The sequence below is a fragment of the Danio aesculapii genome, chromosome 16 (assembly GCF_903798145.1).
Source record: "Danio aesculapii chromosome 16, fDanAes4.1, whole genome shotgun sequence".
Classification (NCBI taxonomy): Eukaryota; Metazoa; Chordata; class Actinopteri; order Cypriniformes; family Danionidae; genus Danio; species Danio aesculapii.
The window spans coordinates 40170688-40194152 of NC_079450.1; the positions used below are offsets into that span (position 1 = coordinate 40170688).

Sequence of the window (23465 nt, forward strand, 5' to 3'; positions counted from 1 at the left end):
TTGATTAGAAATGCAAATTGGGTTGACGTCAGAACCCAACATCAGGCTGACGTCAATGTCCAACATCCAGCCACAAAATCAACCTAAAATCAACCAAATATCACTGTCAAATCATGTTACACCTTGACGTTGTGTGGAGGTTACCATTACGACATTTATCAGAGATTGGATTTTGGTTTTTGGATTTTGGACGTCATTATTAGACTTCAAAATATCGTTGTCCTTAGACGCTGGCTAGACATTGAATTTTGGTCACCTGACATCATAATCTAAATCTAACCTATTATTAAAACGTCTTATGATGTTGTGTGCCTGCTGGGACCTGACTGCACCCAATTGACCCATATTGGTCAGCAAATTGCTAACAACAAATACAAATAAGTTGTGAAAAAAAACAAAGCTTTGTGGCTTAACTACTGATAGAAGTTAGTTAGTCTAGCTCAGAGGTGCCCAAAGTAGGGCCTGCTGGCCAAAGTTGGCCCATGGTAACCTTTGGTTTGGCCCGCCATCCCATCTGAAAAGAGAGGGAGAATAATAGGGAGTTGGTTGGGAGTGAATGCCTATGACAGAGATCGTCATTTAGAATTTAACATGACCTTTTTTTTTCTTTGCTCAATTGAAGAGTTACAAAAAAAGCCAACTAAAATTAATGTCTCATTTACATGTGTAAATGAATCCTACTTTTAAAATGTAAATACTGTCACTTGATAGAGGACAATGCACAAGACATCAGTGAGCAAATCAAGGCAAAGGCAGCAGCAGCTCGACTAGTGTATTCAGTATTGAGCTCCATTGTGTAATAAATGGGATTATGTTTTTACTTTAATAAGTTTATTATAAAATGTTAAAAATGATACTGCATCATTAATTAATATGTTTTAAAGGAACATATTCTAGTTATTTTTAAAAATTTGCAAATAAATTAGATAAATTGGGGTGGCGCAGTGGGTAGGAAGATTTCTGTGTGAAGTTTGCATGTTCTCCCAGTGTTCGCGTGGTATTCATCCGGGTGCTCCGGTTTCCCCCACAAGTCCAAAGACATGTGCTATAGGTGAATTGGGTAAGCTAAATTGTCCATAGTGTATGTGTGTGAATAAGAGTGTATGGGTGTTTCCCAGTGATGGGTTGCAGCTGGAAGGGCATCCGCTGTGTAAAACATGTGCTGCATAAGTTGGCGGTTTATTCCACTGTGGTGACCCCGGATTAATAAAGGGACTAAGCTGAAAAAAAGAAAATGAGTGAAATTAGAAAATTAGCTATGGCAAATTTAATAAAATAAGATTTTGTATATTAACTTTGGCCCATAGCCCTCTATCAAGTTTGGTTTTTGGCCCTTTTTAAGAAAAACTTTGGGCACCCCTGGTCTAGCTTTTTGGTTCTTTCTTAAGATCAGAGGTTTGGTCAGTGCTGAATTGATGAGCAATTCCCAACACAAGCTCATTCTGAAAGCATAGCCCTAAATGTTTCTGGAGATCGTGAATTATGTAGCCAGAAGTACGTATGGCTGCATTTTGTCTTTAAAATGAACTCTACGGGGCGGTATGACGCTGTTACTTTTTGCGCCTACCAGCTGACTGCTTACCTTCGTGTGGACGGCTTTCCCGCTGTTACCAGTTTGTCCAGTTAGCTCGCCATGTACATCGGTGGACTTGAGATGCAGAGAAGAGTGCTTTTGAAAACACTATTGGTTGGGTTTAGGGAAGGATGAGGGTGGGTCAGTCAGTCATTCAGTCAGTCAACAGCGGCCTCTGGCAGATTTACACGAGAAGAGCAAAGAAAAGTTTGAGATCTCAAAAAGCCTACACGGCGCCCTCTGGTGGATTCGCGAAAAAAAACTGCAAAAAACGTAGCTCCTGGGACGTATTTGGTGCTCTTCAGATATGTATATTGCGGTACGTTTTCAGAATGAGCCTGAGTTGACAATTCCAGCTGCAGTTGTAGTTTTGTGTTCACTGTAATTGGTTGTAAGTGAGGTTGAAAGCATCTAATAAAGTTCACCTTTCTCTCTAGGTTTATGACAGATGCTGCGCGACGCGAGCATGAATCACTGAAGAAGAAAGTTCAGCCAAAGCTGTCACTCTCACTGACGGGCAGCCTGTCACGCAGCAGTGTGGCCACACCCCCTCGACACAACAGCGGCAACCTCACCCCGCCTGTGACTCCGCCCATCACACCCTCATCTTCATTCAGGAGCAGCACCCCGACAGGTATACCCATCAAAAACGTGCTGTTTCATTCAGGTATACCTACAAGTATAGACCATGGCTTTTGTAGCATAGCTTTTTAAAATTAGTTTTGTTTTAAGTTTTAGTTTGTTTCATCACTGGTTTTACTTCATTTTGGTTTAGTTTTTGGGTAACACTTTAGTTTGTCACAGTTCATGCTATTATCTACTCACTTATCAAATGTCTATTATTAATATATTAAGTGTTTATTAGTAGCCTACTTACAGTATAAAGTATGATCTTATTGTACATCCCTATTCCTACCTAATACCTAAACACAACTACTACGTTACCAACAATTAATAAGCAGATAATTAGTCATTTATATAGCTATTAGTCTTAATGTCTTGTTTATAGCGTGAACTGTGACCAGTGGTGGAAAAAGTACTAAAAAATTTAACTCAGGTACCATTACTTGCCCAAAATGTAGTGCAAGTTGAGTAAAAGTATCTGTTGTAAATATTACTCAAAGCATGAGTAAAAAGTAGCCCTTTTAAAAGTACTCAAGAGTAGTGATTTGTGAGTATTACACTGTAAAAAGCTGATGTGTTTACATGCAGGCATGTGTAAACGAGTATTCAGTTATCTTCCTATATTTATTCCTTCCTTCCATTGTTCTGTCCTTCCTTCATTCGTTTGTTCATTTTTTCCTTCAGTCATTTGTTCCTTCCTTCGTTCTTCATTCGTTCATTCATTCATTCGTTCATTCCTTTGTTTGTTCAGTCCTTCCTTGAATCCTTCATTCATTTGGTCCTTCCTTCTTTCATTAGTTCAGTCCTTCCTTCCTTCATCCGGTCCTTACTTCCATTCCTTGTTCGACCCTTCCTTCATTCGGCCCTTTTTTCCATTCCTCATTCGTTCCATTTAGTGATTGTTTAAGGCTGTTTGTTAAAATGATGAATAAACATGCTCTGGACTGATGTGTTTGGCTGTTGAAGTTCCATCTACTGGTATTTCTTTAAGTATGACTTATTTCCTGTCGCAGGACGAGTTCTTACTATTTCTGAAAACAATTCTTTATTTTGCGAATTGTTATTTTATTTTTGGTAATTGTTGTTAATTTCAACATTTACTTTTAGTTTTTATTTAATGTAATTTTTTAATTATTATTGTATTTGTTCATTTAGCTTGCTGTAGACATCATCTGTAATTTTTATGAGCACTATTTTTTTATTTCCTAGAATGATGATTTTTGAGTAGTATCTCCATTAAACCTGCAGTGCTTGTTTGATGTTGTAATATGGATAATCAAATAATCACATTATGAGTTACAGACTTTTTTTTTCATAGCTGCTGTTTCCCATGGACTTCTCTAAAGCAACATGTGCTCTCTATCTCCCACAGTTAGATGCTTTAGGCATTTTATTTGTGTGGGTTTGGAACACAAACTGAATAGTCTTCAAATTGCTGGTGTCTTACTATTATTCTGCATTAACCCTTAGACCTTCTTATGCCTTCCAGATTCTTTCTCATAAAACGTAAACGCTTCGCTGGCTGGATACTGTACTGTGAGAAAGATAACTCTACCAGTATATGATGTGGTGGCTTATGGGAAATGCTGTTTTCTGGTTCTGTTGGTGTAGTTGTTGAATATCTGGGAACAAAACGTAATCAGTTATTAAATTATTCTTTCAGGCAGCGAGTATGATGAGGAAGAGGCAGAATATGAAGAGTCGGACAGTGACGAGTCATGGACAACCGAAAGTGCCATTAGTTCCGAATCCATTCTCAGTTCAATGTGCATGAATGGCGGTGACGAGAAACCCTTTGCATGTCCTGTGCCTGGATGCAAAAAGAGATACAAGGTAAAACAAAAAAAAGGTTTTTAATAAATGGATGGTTCTGGTCCTTGATTATGACTAGAAAGTTGTTGTAAAAGCACACACCTGATTGTTACACCATACATGACTGTTGTTTGCCTGACAGTGAGCTATCAGTACTGCTTTATTTTGGGAAACCTTTCTATGTGCATATAACAACCAGTTTATAAAAGCAATAAGCCATATGAACACAGTGAATTTGTAACAGCTAAAGGCCGCTATATACTTATTTTTCATCCTCTAGTTCCCTTTCATTCTTTGTTTGAGGGCAAAAAGAAGTACGCGAAGGCTGAGTGAAAGAATACTGTTTTCTAATATTCTGACACTGCTCGCCTGTACTGTCTAAATATAACATTGATGATGGCTGTGTTTCATAAATATCTGTCAGTAGCACTGATATACTCAGTGACATTGAATTAAAACAAGAACAGTAGATACTAGACAGTATGTGCGGCGTCCACTCAATGAAAACAGAAAGAGTGATGAGAAAGTCATTTTGTCTTACTTCAGAATGTGTGCTTCATGGTTTCATGATCTCCTGAATGTGGTTTCATCATATGTAGGCCTGTCACTATAGTGTTTTTCTGTTGTACGATATATTGCGCCAAAATATATCGCGATTATCTTCATTTTTAGACCATTTTATGCTACTTGTTATATAACGCCACAATGACAATATAATATCATCACAATTAAAGTACACTCTTTCAAAGAACACATAATATTTTATTCTTGAGAATATTTAATTGAATTATTTTAGTCACTTTAACAATTTAATAATTAGGCATTGGAATCGGAATGTGAAAAAAGCATATATCCTTAACAAATAAATAATAGTAATAAACGTTAACAAAAAAGTGCAGAGGCTGTGATATCTGCTACCAGATCTATTTTTAGTTGTGGCATTTCAAAGACAGCAGAGTTCCAGAATACAACCACCGATTGCGAAATTGCCATGGACCAATTGTAGCTCAAAAGTTTTTCGTAGCCAAAGCAAACTAAAAGCATGCTAAAATGAAATAACAATTAACTTGTTGCTACCGGATTTTGTTAGAAAATTTCATCATTTCAGTTCGTTTAGCTCTTTTTGGAACTCTATTAGTTTTCTCTAATAATTCACTCTATTTGTAAACCACAGTTTATGTGTGTTTGATTGCTTTAATAGTAACTAGTTTTAGAATAAATAATCCTAGATTGAAAAGTAGAACATGGAAAAAAAAATGTTTTAGCTGAAATAGTGATCAATAGCTGGGTTTCCATTTTAACATAAAACAAATCTTTTTAAAGTTCACTGAAAATACCAGATGCGATTTAGATGTGTTTTTAAGTTGTTCAAGTGGCTGACTGCAGTATTAGTAACCTAGTAACCAACAATAAACAAGAAACCATAATGAAACCAGCTGATTAGTTAAATGGGTGCAATCAGAAAAAACATTTCCATCTCCCATTATTCACATTAGTTCAACGCATTAGTTAGGAACCCCAGTTAAGTTTTTTTGAAAAGGTTAAATCTGTGTAGTCTGTATGTTTTTTCTTTTAAAGTGCAGAAAGCCATTGACTTGCATGTTATAAATTAATCATCACATTTTTTGCTAAAAATCTTTTTAAAAAGTTACTTAAAGGCATAGTTCACGCAAAAAAAGAGTATATAGTGTGAAAATATTTTAGGTGAACTGTCTCTTTAACATCTTGGATGATCTAAGATCTTTGTTTAAAATCACAGTAAAATATAGTAACATTGTGCCATGTAATTGCAAACTAAAAAATAACCATTAATCCAGTACTATTTCAGAAATCATCTTAATCGATCAAGTATCATTTCTATTCTTAAAGAGCCCCTATTATGGGTTTTTGAAACGACCTTCCATGCAGTGTGTAATAAGTGAAGTGAAATATCCAGCTAAGGCTTTAATCTGAAAGTGCACTGTGTTTAAAAAGATTGATTCATCTATAAAAGAGTTGACTCATAGTGGTTCGAATGAATCGCTGCAGTAACGAGGCTTTAGCCGAGCTGGTATGATGTCGATACGGAACTCAAGTCCCGCCTATTTATTGCGTGCGGAGACCCGGGAAAATTTAAACCCCTGGCTCTGCCCACAAACTCTGTAGAAAGAAAAAGAGGAGGACAAACACTGTAGCAGATCCCGGTTGAGTCATGTCGCGAAGACGCTGTGCTCTGAAGTGTGGAGAGAAAATTAGTGTTATTTTCTCTACCCAAGGACGAGGCTGTGAAGAGTCAGTGATTGAGGTTTATTTTTACAATAATACCTCAGCATTATAGCCTCGGCCTTGTCATGTGTTCCCGTCATTTTTCTGACGAGTGCTTCAGCAATCTACAAGCTTACAATAGGGGATTTGTCGGCCGTTTGTTAAGTGAAGGATCAGAAAAGACTGTTAATGTATGGGAGTTTGTCAGAACTTCACAGGAACTTTACAGTACACAGTTCATGGATCAGTTTCTTCCCCCATTTCACAAGTGTAAGTAACTTAAGTGCGATTAAAATGGTTGCCTCCTTGTTTACTCTAGCTTGCAAATTATGTATTTAAGTGTGTTTTGTTACTTGTAACCGCTTGTACTGTATCTGGTTAACTCTTTATATTCTCATATCGCGTCTAAAATCATGTTGAATACGTGTGCTGCTTTGTTTACAGATTTAAATGCGTTTGTGAGCTCGCGATCCACTGCCGAATGTCATTGCTATGGCCACTGTCAGCTGTTCCTACACTTGTGGCAGTCAAGTTTCAAAATAGTCCAGCTTAATATGGATTAATACTGAATGTGTGTCAATTGTTATTTATGGTTAGGAATAGAACAATATGCTGGTGTTTAACTGCACTGCTTTAATACACTCTGCACTCTGACTACTTCAACAGTGTTGATAAGCCATGGTGGGCGATTCTATCTGTCTCGCACTGAATGCAGTTGACCAATCACAACAGACTGGGTCATCAGACCAATCAAATAATGACCCAAAAACCAAATAATGACCTGTTTTTAATGCATAACAGAGGCTCTTTAATATCTATGCTGAAATTGAAATACCTTTACTTACTAACAGAATAACTTAGTCTTTATAATCTTTACTAAACAGCATATTTACGGCACATCTGTGTATCCATAACGAAGAGCGATCAGCAGTGGCACAAATCTGATCAAACAGCGAATGCTAGATGCTCACTGTGAAAGAGTGTATTAAAACTGAGAGCTGTAATGGAGCAGGACTGGAAGCTCGGCATACATTTTAAAAGTCGGTCCACTGCGAGGCCTGTGCGTTTTATGAGATTTTCCACTGCCATCTGGTTCTGGCTGCTGAGATAAATGATGTGCAGCCTGTGAGAGCTGCGTTCAGTAAGAAGCGGAGGAAATGGATGATGACAGCCATCAGGGAGTCTCTGCATGTTCAGATGCACTGTTAGATGTGGCTCTCATTTTGGCTTTATTTGGCTTCAGTCAGTGCCTGGTCTCCACCTCTGTCAAACAGCTGACACGTTTCTTCACAGTTTCACACAACAGTGGACGGTTTATATGTCTGCAGTGATTAAAGTACATTTTTACTTGCAGATCTTTTTGTTTGTATATATACAGGGCTCTGCATTAATGAGTACAGCCCTAAATATATATACACACAGTTGAAGTCAGAATTATTAGCCCCCCTGAATTATTCGCTCCGTTTTTTTTTTCTTCCCCAATTTCTGTTTAACTCAGAGAAGAATTTTTCAACCCATTTCTAAACATAATAGTTTTAATAACTCATTTCTAATAACTGATTTATTTTATCTTTGCCATGATGACTGTAAATAATATTTTACTAGATATTTTCAAGACACTTTTATACAGTTTAAAGTGACATTTAAAGGCTTAACTAGGTTAATTAGGTTAACTAGGCAGGTTAGGGTAATTAGGCAAGTTATTATATAACGATGGTTTGTTCTGTAGACTATGCAAAAATATACAGCTTAAAGGGGCTAATAATTTTGTTTTTAAAATGGTGTTTAAAAAATTTAAAACTGCTTTTATTCTAGACAAAATAAAACAAATAAGACTCTCCCCAGAAGAAAAAATATTATCAGACATACTGTGAAAATTTCCTTGCTCTGCTAAACATCATTTGGGAAATATAAAAAAAAATTAAAAGGGGAGCTATTAATTTTGACTTCAACTGTATATGTGTGTGTAAATGCTTTAGATTGGTCAGTTCTGGAACAAATCTAACAAAATATTTAAGATCACTGTAAACTGTTTGTACGCCAAATTAATATGTTAGCGAAAATTTTAATAGAGGAAAAATCAAGATAAACATTTACTTGTAATTGTTTAGTTTGTATTTTTTTAGCAATACCCTGTTTCACTCATAAAATTACTTTTCCTGCTTGTTCAAACTACTTATTTAAAATGAGTTGGGGAAAAAAACTATTCTTTTGTGGTTTTTTTTTGGGAATCCACTTAATTTTGTAAAAACTATTAAGTTAATATAAAAGGGGTGTTCCACAGTGTATTTTTAAGGCTTGGTTTTGTTTATAAGATGCAAAGCAATGTGTGCTCATGTATCATCTGTACAACCACGTTATTTTTTCATAAATCTCACTTTAATTATATACAACTACTCACCTAACATGAAAACGACAAAATATTTCCCGGTTCACCCAAAAGGTCCGCCCTCAAGAGACTCTGATTGGTCAGCTAACATCATATGCTGTGATTCACGGATCGGCTCCACATCACTCCCCTACAGCATGACTGTCCTTCTCGCAACCGCAGATGGCTATGGCGTGACCGCAGTATAAACTCCTGCATCTTCCTCCACTTCAGCCACCATTCCAACATAAGCTCGCGCACTCTAACTAAATGAAAGCAGGAGTGGCGTCTCTATAGCAACCTCCCGCGACACAACCTCTCCAATGCGGCGCTTCGCGATATTTGCAAACAAGTTATATGAATTATATTTATTATCATTTGACAGTAACGGAAGAACGCCGCCAAATGTAGCGAAGTAAGAGTTTGGATTTTTCTCTAATCATTTACTTATGAGTAAAAGAACACATATTTAAATGTACTCAAAAATACACATTACCCAACAATTTTACTCAATTAAATGTAACGAAGTAATGTAATTCGTTACTACCCACCTCTGCTGGCCACACCCCTTTGCTTCGGGGAGTGTATGTGCAGGGTGTATCGTTTGTGATCTCACTAGCCTGGATGTATTTTTTTGTAGTCCCCAAAGTTTGTTCGCTGTAGGCTTTGCTAAGCTCACTCCGTAAAAGCCAATGTCTCCCATTGCATTGACCTTTGAGCGTATTACATTTAGAGATGTTGTTTATGTTCACACAGCTACATTACACATGAGCTAAATTTTAAAATGTCAGATCGTAGTGGACCACCCCTTTAATTGATTTGTGTTGGGACAATATTAAGTAATTCTGTGGAACCAAGCATTTTTACTGTGTGGAATTTAAATGTATATAATGTACATTCATATATGTACTGTAAAAAAATGCTGAGTTCCACACAAATAATTAACGAAATTAAGTTAATGTAAGAGTTTTTAGAAATTTAAGTAGATTGAAAATGAAATAAGTTCCAAAAAACCCTCAAGAATTTTGTTTCAGCTCATTTAAAATAAGTAAAAAACATCAAACATTAGTTTTTGAGTGCATACACAGCGTCAACAAGTCACCTTTTTTTGTTTGTTTTATTTTAAATTGCGGACATTACAAATGAAACAGATAATAGATGTTTCATGCAAATGTTTCAGGATGCAGAAACTGTCAAAAATTGCTACATAAATATTTCTGCTGCTTGTTCAAACTGTGTTTTCAAAATAAGTTGAAACAACAAAATTCTTAATAGTTTTTGGGACAACTAAAATGTTTTATGTTCAGTTCACTTAATTAAAAAAAGAACAATAATTAAGTTAACTTAATCGATTTGTGAAGTTTCACAAACTAATTTCGAGAGAAGCACGTGATATGATTGATCGCAGCTGGTCTCTCATCTGTATCATTAGTAAGCCAATCGGATCATTTCAAACTCGCTATAAATAGCCCGACTAACGTTACTGCCTCATATTCATTTTTTGAAGAATCCACCCCATCTCCTCCTTTCCTCCTTTCCCAGGGGGAGCTCTCGAGAACTTCCTGATCTCGTACCCCCTCACATGCTCATTGACCAGGCGGAAGCCCTGGGCTCAATTATTTCCGAGCTCAGAGTTCTCTCCCGGGACACCATGCCAAACCTGCTATTATTATCAAGCAATATCTAAGTGTGAACTTTTGAAGTGTTGGGACTAAGCATGGGCTGAGAAACAACAACTTTTTTCCTTATTGACCACAATATATTTTATTTTTGAAACATTTATAATATTTTGGCACATTAAACATGTCAGGCTAAATAATTCAAATAAATAATTGACCTCTGCTATCTTCATTAGCTTTAAAAACACAAACCTTACATATACCTTAGGAAGGTGTTTTAGCGTTTAGTTTTAAAACCTTGAAACCGGTTATCATCCCATCCCTAGTAGGGACAACATTAAGGAATGGTGTGGAACCCAGCATTTTGTTACAGTGTAGGAGACTTCAAGACAAAATGTCCCTGCACATAACATTATTTTTAGATAAAGGGTACTTTAAATCATTTGTTATTATTCAAAATTCAAAAGTTGTGAAAATGGCCAATAATTATTAAACTTGTTTTTTAAAAATAATAGGACTTCATCTTGAAGATGCTATGGAAGTCTTCACTTAAAATTACTTTTGCTGCTTGTTCAAACTACTTATTTAAAATGAGTTGAAACAAGTTTTTTTATTTAGACAACCTTGTTGTTTTATGTTCAATCCACTTAAATTTGTGAAAATGATTACGTGAACTCAATCTATTTGTGTTGTGATAACATGAAGGAATCGTGTGGAACTCTGCATTTTACAGTGTTGTACTCAGAAAAAACCAAGCAGGCTCAGACTAGTCCAAATTCAAATTAATTCACTGAAAGAGCTTTTAATGGTGATCTTCTCACTTTACATCCTACAACATCACTTCAAAGTGTTTTTCTTTTGAACTGTCCACTTAAAGCGGCTGATCCATAGTGTAGTGAGCAGGCTTAAATCAGATTCCATTCATGGCATTTTATTTATCTATTTTTATTCATTTTATTATCATTATAAGTAAAACACAGCTGGTAATAATCCAGGAAAATTCTCTCTAGTCAGTTAATGCCTAAATTGAACAATTGGCCTTTGCTTGTTTTGATTGATTAAAAAAAAATAATAATAATAATGTTGGTTTCTCTTTTGCAGAATGTGAATGGTATCAAATACCACGCCAAGAACGGTCACCGCACTCAGATCCGCGTTCGCAAGCCCTTCAAGTGCCGGTGTGGTAAAAGCTACAAAAGCTCTCAGGGGCTCCGACACCACACCATCAACTTCCACCCGCCGGTCTCTGCAGAGATTATCCGCAAGTTGCAGCAGTAGAGAGTGCCAACACACACACACACACACACATGCATATGTACAGTACAAACCAAACACCTCCACCTCTGCACCAGCAGCTTCAGCTGTCCATCAACTGACCTGACTTGTTCTCCTTTTTTTTTTTTTTTTTTTGGAGGACATCCAAAACAAAACCTTTGTCTGGAGGACGCCTTTCTCTCTACTTTACTCTGACGAGTAAGACTCTTTTACCTTCCCCTCCATTCCACTTCTCATGAGGAGGAAACGTTAATCTTTTTATACTCCTCTTCCTCAAGGAAGACTCCGTGAATCCTCATATCATTCCGTACCTCTATGAGGATTGGACCATCCTTCAAAACACTACACTCCCAATCGCATGCTTTAATTACATTATATATATATATTTTTTTTTTCTTTGCTTATTTGTATGCTATCAGAGTTCAAGGTTTTGTATTTTTGCACATTCGCATTTATTCAGTTTCTTTTCCTCGTCTTATTTTTTATTCAAGGTGCTTTTTGTAAAACATGGCGCGTTTTTGAAAAAAGAGAGAATCATGTGTAGATAACCAGCCCTCACACTGAATGCTTTAGTTCTGTGTTTCTCAACCATGTTCCTGTAGGACTACCAGCTCAGCACATATTCCTTGTCTCCTTAAGCAAACACACCTGATTCAGATCATCAGCTCATTAGCGGAGACTGAAAAACCTGTAATAGGTGTGACAGACAAAGGAGACATCCAAAACATGCAGTGCTGGTGGTCCTCCTGGAATATGGTTGAGAAACATTGCTCTAGTTTACTCCAGAATTAAAGTTGTCATCATTTTAACATCCACTTGAAGACATTTTTCATAAATCTGAGTGATCTGTTTATTCATTGGAAGTCAGTTTAAAAATGTTTGTAAAGAGCTAACAATATAATCATTTGGAGTGGTTTATCCAAGTTTTCTATAGAAACACAATTGCTTTTAAACGCTGTTAACATTGCTTGCTCATTAGTGTTTGTTTATATGTCAATAAAATCGTTTTATAAAGCGATTGTGTCTCTTCAGGAGACTTGGATTACACTTTTTAATCCATATGGATTTATTTCTGACCTCTTCATTGAAGATTTAGTGTTTTGTGTTAAAAGACTTTCAATACATGAACAGATTTTAGAAAACAAAATCTTTATGTATTCGGTTTTGAGGATTTAGAATGATTTTGGGGTGATCTAACAATTTAAAGGATAGTCCACCCAAAAATTAAAATTCTGTCATAATATGTATCCTTCATTTTGTCCAAAATCTGAGATTCTTTTTTCTTAACAGCCCATTAGAAGACATTTTGAAGAACATGGGTAACCAATCCATTGTTAGTCCCCATTAAATAATATTTTTTTTCCTATAGAAGTCAATGTGTTTTCAACATTCTTCAAAATATCGTCTTTCATGTTCAGAAGAAAAAAAGAAGCTTGTACAACTTTGAAACCTGAGTTCTTCGGACTCAGGTTGCAACTTTGGCGGGTGAGTAAATAGAGTATAGGTGTTCATTTTTAGGTGAACTATCCCTTTAAGGCCTGGGTGTCAAACTCAGTTTCTGGAGGGCCGCAGCTTCGCACAGTTTAGTTCTAGAATAGTCTAGTTTTGGCCTATTCTTTGACGTCTATTAGATTTTCACTGACAGCCCAAATTAAGCCTTGTTTTAGCCAAGACGACTATGTTTAGACGTCTATTAGACATCTTTTAAAAACAAAAAAATGTTTGCTGGGTTACCTGTAGGTTTCAAAAAGGACCTAATTAATTTGATCAGGTGTGTTTAATTGGAGTTGGAACTAAACTAAAGGCCAAGTAAAACAAGGCTAAACTTGGGCTGTCCGTGAAAATCTAATAGACATCTAAAAATAGCCCCAAACTAGACTCGTCGTCAAGTAGACATATTAGACAGACTTTATATGTGTAGTCATTCATTTCTGTTTATTTTATGACTTGTCTATTTTTGGCCTATTTTTAGACGTCTATTCAATTTTCACTGACAGCCCAAATTTAGCCTTGTTTTACGCAAAACAACCATGTTTAAACGTCTATTAGACATCTATTAGACATCTTTTAAAAACAAAAAAAATGCTTGTTGGGTTACCTGTAGGTTTTAAAAAGCCTGAAGGACCTAATTCATTTTATTTTTAATTAGAGTTCGAACTAAACTTAAGACCCAAGTATAGCTAAAACAAGGCTAATCTTTAGCTGTCAGTGAAAATCTAATAGACATCTAAGAATAGCCCAAACCTAGACTAATTTCTGTCTGCTTGATGACTAGTCTAGTTTTGGCCTATTCTTAGACGTCTATTAGATTTTCACTGACAGCTCAAATTTAGCCTAAGACGACTATGTTTAGATGTCTATTAGACATCGATTACAAACAAAAAAATGTTTGCTGGGTTAACTGTAGGTTTCAAAAAGCCTGATGGACCTAATTAATTTGATCAGGTGTGTTTAATTAGAGTAGGAACTAAACTGTGCAGAGCTGTGGCCTTCCAGGAACTGAGTTTGACACCTGTGATTTAAGGATTCAGTGTGTGCTGTGTGCGAAATCGAAAGAAAAGAGCGGCCTAAAAAGTTTGAATGTTTTGTAATATACCAATATCTACCCTTATATAAGCAACATTCATAGCTACAGATAGTGTACATAACTATATTCTATACGCTCTTATAAGTTGAAAATCTATATTTTATTCTTAAGTTGTATTTTTATCTGAACTTCAGAGATCGATATCGATTGATTACGGATGTGCAGTTTGTTTTTTTCAGTAGAGCTTTCGCCCCTTTCTGTTAATCTCAGAAGAGTTGACTTACAGCACCAAATGACTCTCAGGTGAAAAACAAAAACCAATCGCCAGCATTTCAGAAGCAGAATTAGAACCCTGCCCAGTTTAATAGTATTTTTAGAATAGGCTGTTACACGTTTCCCAGACGCGCTGTGGTCGGAGTGTTCCAAAACTCCAAAGCAATCTTCAGGCAAACAATCTAAAGCACTTTGTAGTGACCAATTGCCAACCTGTTAGGGCATTTTGTATTGCCAACAAGACTGATGTTGCGGAATATTATCCACGAGGATCAGCTGCAAAATTCAAAGGACTAATAAGGCACTTTGGAGGTTTCCGTTTCTGAGTTTATTTTATTTTAAGTTTGTTGTTCAGCTAAGGGAATTCATTCTTTCGCTATACCTCCAGTGTGCTTGTTAGTTGTGAGATTATTGAAACTGGTTGCCTTGAATTGTGGTTCACCACAGCATTCCAGTACAGTATATGTGTAGCCAAGTGATTCAGATTGTGTGTTTGCCTCGATTCTGGCTCATCTTTGGTGTGACTCTTCTACTTCTAGCTTGTCTTTGGGAAGACGCGCAGTTCAAGTGTAATACCTTGAGTCAGAAAGGTACTTGTTTTATTTGTTTTTAGACTCGCGTGAGGTAGAAATGAGTCACTTCAAGTTGAAGGCCAGATCGAGGCCTGCCGTTACGACATCACTGCATGGGTGTTAATGTTGTTGGAAGTGCAGTGTGGGTTTAGATGCAGAGTTGTTACAGTATTACACTGCCAGTACAGAGGGAAGTATTTGATATATTGTGTACTTAATGTATTGTCTCGCTGTGCGTGCTTTAAATTATATTTTCTTAAGTTTCTGGATGACAGTGTTCCTACATGTAATGAAGTGAAGACACCAGGGACTGTTTCTGAACTGGTGACATTTTCTGCAACAAAATGTAAATGAAAAAAAAAGCTGCTTTGTAAATGTAAACCTGGTTACATTTTAAATATTAAAATGGCCTCTGATATGTTTTAAGAATCTTTGTTGTTTGTTTTGTTTTTCTAATAGAAATATTTGAAGGGATTATGTGTGGGGGAGGAGAATATGACATATACATATTTAAAAACAATAAAAATATATTTTAACAACATTATACATTAAAAAATATATTTTAACTGTGGGTAACGCTGTCGCCTCACATCAAGAAGGTCACTGGTTCGAGTCCCAGCTGGACCAGTTGGCATTTTTGTGTGGAGTTTTCATGTTCTCCTTGTGTTCACATGGGTTTCCTCCAGGTGCTCCAGTTTCCCCCACAAGTCCAAAGATATGCGATATAGGTGAATTGGGTAAGCTAAAATCGTCCGTAGTGTATGAATGTGAATGAGAGTGTATAAGTGTTTCCCAGTGATGGGTTGCAGCTGGAAGGGCATAAACTGCGTAAAAACGTGCTGGATAAGTTGGCAGTTCATTCCGATGTAGCACTGATTAATAAAGGGACTAAGCCAAAAAGAAAGTAAATGAAAGAATAACCCACAAAGAGAAACCCACAAAAATATTCATCTAATAATAATAGCATATGAACCAAAAAAATAAAAAATAATTTAAAATATATAAGGAAAATATGACATATGCATATTTAAAATAATAATTATAACAATAAAATATATCTTAACTAAACATTTTTACAAAAAATTATAGTTTTTTGAGGGGGGAAATGACATATCGACAATGTTTTACCATTATTTAAAGGAGAAACCCACTAAAATATTAATCTAATAATAGTTCATAAAAATAATTAAAAAAATATTTAAACTTAATTTATTTAAACTAAACATTTTTACTTAAAATTATGATAAATCAAATTTTTTGGGGGAAAGTGTGTGAGGGGTATGCAAATCGTTTTACCGTTATTTAAAGAAGAAACTCAATAAAATATTCATTTAATAATAATAGTTATAAAACAAAAAATATCAAAAAATAATAATAATACAAAATTATTTTAACTAAACATTTTTACTAAACAGGGCAGCATGGTGGCTCAGTGGTTAGCACCGTCGCCTTACAGCAAGAAGGTTGCTGGACCATTCTGTGTGGAGTTTGCATGTCCTCTCCGTGTTCACATGGGTTTCCTCTGGGTGCTCCGGTTAGGGTAATTAGGCAAGTTATTGAACATCGATGGTTTGTTCTGTAGACAGTCGAGAAAAAAATCCTTAAAGGAACTAATAATTTTGACCTTAAAATGGTTCATAAAAAATTAAAAACTGCTTTTATTCTAGCCGAAATAAAACAAATAAGACATAAAAATATTATCAGACATACTGTGAAAATGTCCTTGTTCTGTTAAACATAGTTTAGGAAATATTCCAAAAAAAAAAAAAAATTCAAAGGGGGGCTAATAATTCTAACTTCAACTATATATGTATATATACACACCACTTCAGGCCTCAACCTAGCTTTGACATGTGGTCTCCTATCCAGGTACTGACTGGGCGCAGCCCTGCTTAGCTTCAGTGGGCGACCATGTGAGAGTTGCAGAGAGTTAGCTGCCAGCTAATCAATAATCATACCAATAAAAACAATTGTATCAATAATAATGTGTTTGTTATCATAACTTTCTAATAATCTTCACAATGAATTTACCATGTGATTTTTTCAAAGTAGATCGCAAATGTTATTTGCACACGACCAGGATGCATAAATATTGCTTCAGTGAAATCTTTATTGGTTTAGATCAAGTATATAAGACACACTCACACAGTAGGAGATCAAATGTATTTAACTAAAGTAATGGAACAACCGAAAAAACAAACAAAAACAAGAGGTTTATGATTTCAGTGCACAGGAAACGTGAGCATGCAACCCAATTAAAATAAGTGATTTAAATAGAGAAAGAATAAAATACACTAACTCAAAAAAAACTTGATTATTAATCTTTAAAAGCTTATTCTAAAATAATTTCATAATATAGAATAACCCTCATACATGCCCTGACAGAAACCGCTGTTCTCTGCCTGCACACAGTATAGTAGGCCAAACCTGACTTCAACTTATATATGACAAACTATTTGTATTTGTAAATTATTCGTAACCACTTGCCTTGCTAATTTTGATATAAGCGGCGTTAAAGTGAGCTACAATAAACAGTACACTCCTATTGACAGAAGTAACCCCCAACTAAAAGGAACCATAAATAAAGACCTTAAAACGCACCCAGTTTCCATCATTCTGTCATTTGGAGTTGATTACCTGTATCCAAACTTCACCTTGATCATGTTAAATGAAGAATCAGTTGTCTATAGATGAACGCTCGAAGCTAAACATGCAGTTAACTGCAACACAAATAAGAAGAGTGTGAAGTGGACTTTCGTTTTCTGGCTTAGAAGTTGAGGACATTACTGTCAAAGTGGGTGAGGACGTGCTTCTCGAAGAGCTGCTGGTCGCAGTCCAGAGGGAACTGTTCGCTGCACATGGGACAGATCTTCCAATGGCTCTCCACGTGCTCCTCGAACTTGGACTGGTCATAGTGAGGAGGAAAGATCACTTCACACAGGGGACAACGCTTCTGCTCACCACTGCCAAAAAAACAGAGAGACAGAATAAAATGGAGGCCTGTACCTTAAAGTCGGATTAGCCGGTTAGATAGCTAAGTTTCAGTTCATGCTGGGCTCACAGTGTGCAATAATTATGGCCACAATTTGGTGATCTGAGACCAACAAAAATGAATGTTTTGTAAAAATGTGACAATTTTAAGACAAAATTAGAGAATATAGCTGCAAGCAGCAATTATCGGCGCCAAGCAGCCTTGCGGCCAAATCATAGACAAGCACAGCAACAAGCTACAGAGCAACGGGAGAATTCTATAGCTTTTTGGCAGCATTGGCCGGAGCCAAATGTGGTGGAAGTTGGGCTAACGATCTATGGAGAGCTCAAAACAACAGATTTTCAAACTAATTCAAGATGGTGGACAGGAAGTCATGTCAATTAGTGAATTAATTATATCTATGTACTCTGTATGATCCAAGGAATCTGCAAGACCAGTCTCATGACAATAGACAAAACTATTAAAAAATCCTTTGATAAATTTTGTATGATTTCTATTGATAGAATTGAATTGTTTGTCAATTTTAGCCAGATGGACCAAACTGATGTAGTTTGGTCAATGTCAGGTCTAGATCACACACATTAAATTTGGTTTCAATACATCAAACCATTGAAGTGATTAAGCCTTTAATGTCATCTGGCAGCATTACTTCAAGTCTCTCCTCCATCATTAAAAGTTCGCTGTAATCGCCTTGACAATACAAACCCTCCTGTCACCTCAACGGAAACCCTGGCTCTGCTTTCATTTGATTAAAGAATGAAAAAGACGCGACTGACGTAACACGCTTTTTCCGCTCGAGCACAATGCGCATTGGCAAAACGTGAGGTGTCCAGGGAGCATAAGCAGAGCGTAAAACACTCATGGCCGCTGGTTAACCATTCAAAAGATGCCCCTCTCAACGCAAAAAGCGCATTCTTTAATCGTTCAAAACTTTAATTGTTTAACTGATACCATTAATCGGTTATAAACGCACCCTTTCGGTTAACGGTTAATCGATTATTTTGAGCGTCCCTAATTAAACCGCATGTGCAGGCTCTAAAATATATATTTTATTTTTCCTCACGGCCGCACGCCGGAGATCCGGCACGGTGCTGAAATACTTTAAGTTCATCTGAAAAATCTACCTTCTGCCACTTTTCCAAATGATTAACTAGAAGCCAAGTTATTATTTGCTACTCATACAAATGGAATCGACAACAAGACTTTCGTCAGGTAGAGTAAACATCACCTTGGTGTACTAAATCAAAGACTGTAGAATTCACTAGACATTTCACCAAAGAGCTTAGAATGATTAAAAGGCGACACTCAATGGAATGTTCCATTGCAACAGCAGCGCCCATCAACAGCCCGGGATTCCGCCATTTTGGAGTGAAAGCGATCAGCTTATTGCTGTCGCGATGGCAAGCAGCTGCTTTGTTTTATATTTATTTATTTAAAAAGTGCATTAAAGCTGAGATACAACTTGAAAGACGACAGTACAACACTTACAAACACAATCCTCAGCACTTTTAATAGTTTATTTTACAGACTTATAATATGTTGTTCTATTGGAATTTTCATTCCAAAATGGCCGCCACACCATTTAGTGGCTGTTTCCCAAATCGCACTAGAGTGTCGCCTCTTGGTGATTCTATGCTCTTTGATTTCACTTAGTTTTGAAAGGGGAAAACTGTAACTGTCAATATGGCAACTGAAGCCCCGCCTTTCAGCACAGGAGGCAATAATCGTGAGTTTCTGCAGATTTTGTGTGATTCGAACGTTTATAAAAGAAACTAAATAGACAGTCGTTGTTTAATTTTATTGGTGATTCCTAATAGGAAATGTAATGGTAAGCTTGGCAAGCAATTTTGGAGAATTTGATGTTTCTCCATTCAAACAGTATGCCCTAGCACACTGGCCAAGAGGCTTTTCAAAGATGGCCGCCAAATGAAATGACTTGCCTTAAAGTGACTTTGATTATATACACACTATATACTGTATAACTGCATGTTTATATAATGTCCACCCTAAACACAACACCTTATCCTATTTGATTTTGACTAATGTAATAACGTGCACCTTTTGTAAAGCTGCTTTGGAAAGATAATTATTGTGAAAAGCGATATGCAAACAAAATTGAATTGAATTGAGTCATATGATTGGCTGTTTAATGGTGATGTCACGCCTTCATGTGCTACTTGAACTCAGGAATAAAGCCTGAGTTAACAGAGAAAAAAATGACGATCAGCATCATGGTACCAACCAAGCCTGACTAAATTTGTTTTGTCAACTCAACGTTTGTTCAGCCTCAATCATGTTACATGACTTGACCTATGATTTTGTTTCTGAGTTCTCTTAGCTCCAAGGATCAGTCCCTTGAAATGTTGACGTGACCGCGCTTCAACTGTCCTTAAGAACATCTCCTACCCTAGAGAAATTTCATAGGCTGCTAAAACACTTTTACTTTCTTTAGCTTTTAATAATGTGCTGTAAATTGTATGCATGTATATATGTATTCTTTTATGTACTGCATTTTGGAACTATTGTGGTTTTCTGAAAGTGATTTATAAATAAATTTGTGCTTAGTAGAGAGACCTGAGGAAACAGTCTAAGCTTGAAAGACTGAATGAGGAGAAGAAAGTGTGCTAAGGTGTGTTTGTGTGAAGAATTTGGTGCTGGAGCAACAGGAGGGTAAACAGCAGTAAAACAGCATCTGTGTGAAGGCGATGTGGGTGGGCTGAAACACAAGCGAAGCTCAGCTACAGTATATGGTGGGTACAGTTGGATGGTTTGTGTCTGTGTGTATTTCGTACGTGGGTTCGAAGCAGAATGGCATCTGTCCATCATTGAGAAATTCTGCAGGTTCAGGGGCTGCAGGCTCATCATCGTTTTGCTGGGGAGAGGAGAAAAATGTCAGCAAAAGGAGTTTTACCATAAACGTATTATTTTTTAAATATATATATATATATATATATATATATATATATATATATATATATATATATATATATATATATATATATACACAACAGTTCTGTCTGGTTCTCGAATCTGATTGGCTGATAGTCATGCAATATTCTGCAATATCAGAACTCGTACAGCCTCCTTACTCTTGTTTATTATTCCGCCCACATAGACTGACAGCAGATCAATAAACTCACTACAGTTTGACAAATATTGCAGTTTTTGGACAACATAATGTACTTTTGAGGCTTTTTTTAGTCAAGAATGTAGTCGTTTAGATTGCAACTATGCAGTTTATTCATAAGGATAGTGCCTAAATTAAATATTTATAATTTCTGAGATACAGCGCATCGGCATCCATCAGCCAGTCATTAAGCAGAGCAAAGATGGTTAGCGTTGTCCATCCACAAGATGGCAACAGAAACCGCATAATAAGCCCTTAGAAGAGAAAAGATCGGCATATTTTCAATCTACAGCTGATCAAAACATTATAAAATTGGTAAATGACATTCTAAGTCGATATCTATCTTTTTTATGTTGTAGTGCTGTATTTTTACCATAGTAACTGTAGAGTATTGAGTGTGAGATGAGACTCACATATCAGGAATGTGTGTATTTTGTGTTGGCCACTCTTTGTATAACCCTGAGTTACTTTTTGGCTGGCCATCTGTTTGTTTCTAACGAGTGTCCTGTTTTTGTTACTGCAGACTAGTTCAGTAAACAGAAAGAAAGAAGAAATGCCCGCATATGTTTAGCGTTTTTCCTTATCGCAAACACAATAATAATCTGGTAGTGATTGCCTTGCTTTGGCTTTTTCTGGGTTAATTATTGTGATCTCCTGATTGCGATTGAGAATTACTGGGAAATCTCAGTAGACTGATGACATTTCATGCCGTTCAGCCTTATAAAATAATATAAGCATATAAAATATAAATATAAAATGTAAGCAAAATCAACTGTTTTGTCATCACTTTATACATCATGCTAGAGAATCATTCAAATGCTCAAATTAAAATGTATATATATATATATATATATATATATATATATATATATATATATATATATATATATATATATACACATATACATATATACATACATACATATATATATACATATATATACATATATACATATATATACATATATACATATATATATACATACATATACATACATATATATATACATATATATATATATATATATATATATATATATATATATATACATATATATACATATATATACATATATACATATATATATATATATATATATATATATATATATATATATATATATATATATATATATATATATATATATATATATATATATATATATACATATATATATACATATATACATATATACATACATATATACATATATACATACATACATACATATATACATATATACATATATATATATATATAAATTGATGACACATTGTTATATAAATTGATGACACAAAACTGTTGCAACTGTTGCACTACATTAACATGTGTACATGTACACTTATCAAAAAAAATTTGTTGTGGGGGAAAAGGCCAGATAATTTTACAAAAAGTATTGTAACAAATACACATATACATTTTTTATATCGCTTGAAATAAATGAATGAATGGGAATGTTGACTGTCCAAATATTTGGTTTTCAACCAATTAAAATGTTCGGCCCTTTTTGGTTTCTTTGTAATTGTTTCGAAAGAGGAAAACAAGCTATAGTTGAAGCATTACAATTTTTAGACAAAAAAATTAAACATCTGGACATGAAGCAACAATGAGATCCCTATATATGTGGAGATTAACATTATAAGACCTTGAAAAATAAGATTCCAAGATATGAGAAAATAAGTTGAGAAAGTTACAGCTACACAAATTTGAGATAATAGTTCCCATTTACCATTGGCAATCAGAGCAAGAAATGCCGCTAAAATTAACTAATTTTTCACACAATTTACAAAATCTTGTCATTTGGCTCCAAATCAATTCATTTTGATGTCTGTGTACAAAATAGTAGATTACTCAGTATATGCACATCCATGAAATGAAATATTTCTGCTTTTATATAGTTTGCAATCAATGGGTTTCACTGAAACTCAATGTGAATAGGCCTCAAGTCTCTTCAGATGAAAAGTGACTTTTACGTCAACTGACCGAAGCTCTTTGGTGTTTAGTTTGGAAAATCCACCATTATTTGAGCAAGGCTAACAAGCTTAATTAGTTGCGAGTGTGAGCACTTCCTTAACGACTCTGGTCTGGACTCAAGGCTTTAATAATGCCAGTTTAGTAAAGCCCTGCCGGAGGCCAGCACAGCAAAGAGGAGCGCAGATAAAAGACGGACAGAGATTTGGAAAGAGTTTAAGCCCATCTGCGGTTCGGACTTGTTTAAAGCCCTAATCCCACCTCTATATCACATCTAGCTGCTGCTGTAATGAACTCACAGTGCTCTGCGGCTCTTCTGGTTCCTCCAGTCCATCAGGGCGACTGAGGTTACGGGCAGGCTGTATGCACACCACATTGCTGTCCCAGGATGGAGGCCCAACTGGGGGCAATCGGGGCATCTGGTCATCAGAGAACTCTCCGTCGGCTCCATCTGTCAGGAAAGGAAGCACTTTAATGTCTTGATATC

The 23465-nt window shown here is 35.9% G+C and overlaps 2 protein-coding genes across 5 annotated transcripts in view; one reads left to right on the plus strand and one right to left on the minus strand.

Annotated features, from left to right (window-relative positions):
* Positions 1 to 15316, plus strand: part of jazf1b (JAZF zinc finger 1b) — a 46646-nt gene extending 31330 nt beyond the window's left edge. Inside the window, exons 3-5 of the mRNA XM_056475606.1 lie at positions 2011 to 2207; positions 3861 to 4030; positions 11342 to 15316. Of these exons, the coding sequence (XP_056331581.1) occupies positions 2011 to 2207; positions 3861 to 4030; positions 11342 to 11518 (544 nt within the window). The 3' untranslated portion in view covers positions 11519 to 15316. The remainder of the gene's footprint in view (positions 1 to 2010; positions 2208 to 3860; positions 4031 to 11341) is intronic.
* A 1661-nt stretch (positions 15317 to 16977) lies between these two features.
* tax1bp1b (Tax1 (human T-cell leukemia virus type I) binding protein 1b) overlaps positions 16978 to 23465 on the minus strand; it is a 60053-nt gene continuing 53565 nt past the window's right edge. For all 4 annotated transcript variants that reach the window (XM_056474885.1, XM_056474883.1, XM_056474884.1 and 1 more), the window contains 3 exons: positions 23278 to 23429; positions 20672 to 20751; positions 16978 to 17850 (listed from right to left, as the gene is read on the minus strand). In XM_056474885.1, coding sequence (XP_056330860.1) covers positions 17655 to 17850; positions 20672 to 20751; positions 23278 to 23429 — 428 coding nt within the window. In that variant the 3' untranslated portion in view covers positions 16978 to 17654. The remainder of the gene's footprint in view (positions 17851 to 20671; positions 20752 to 23277; positions 23430 to 23465) is intronic.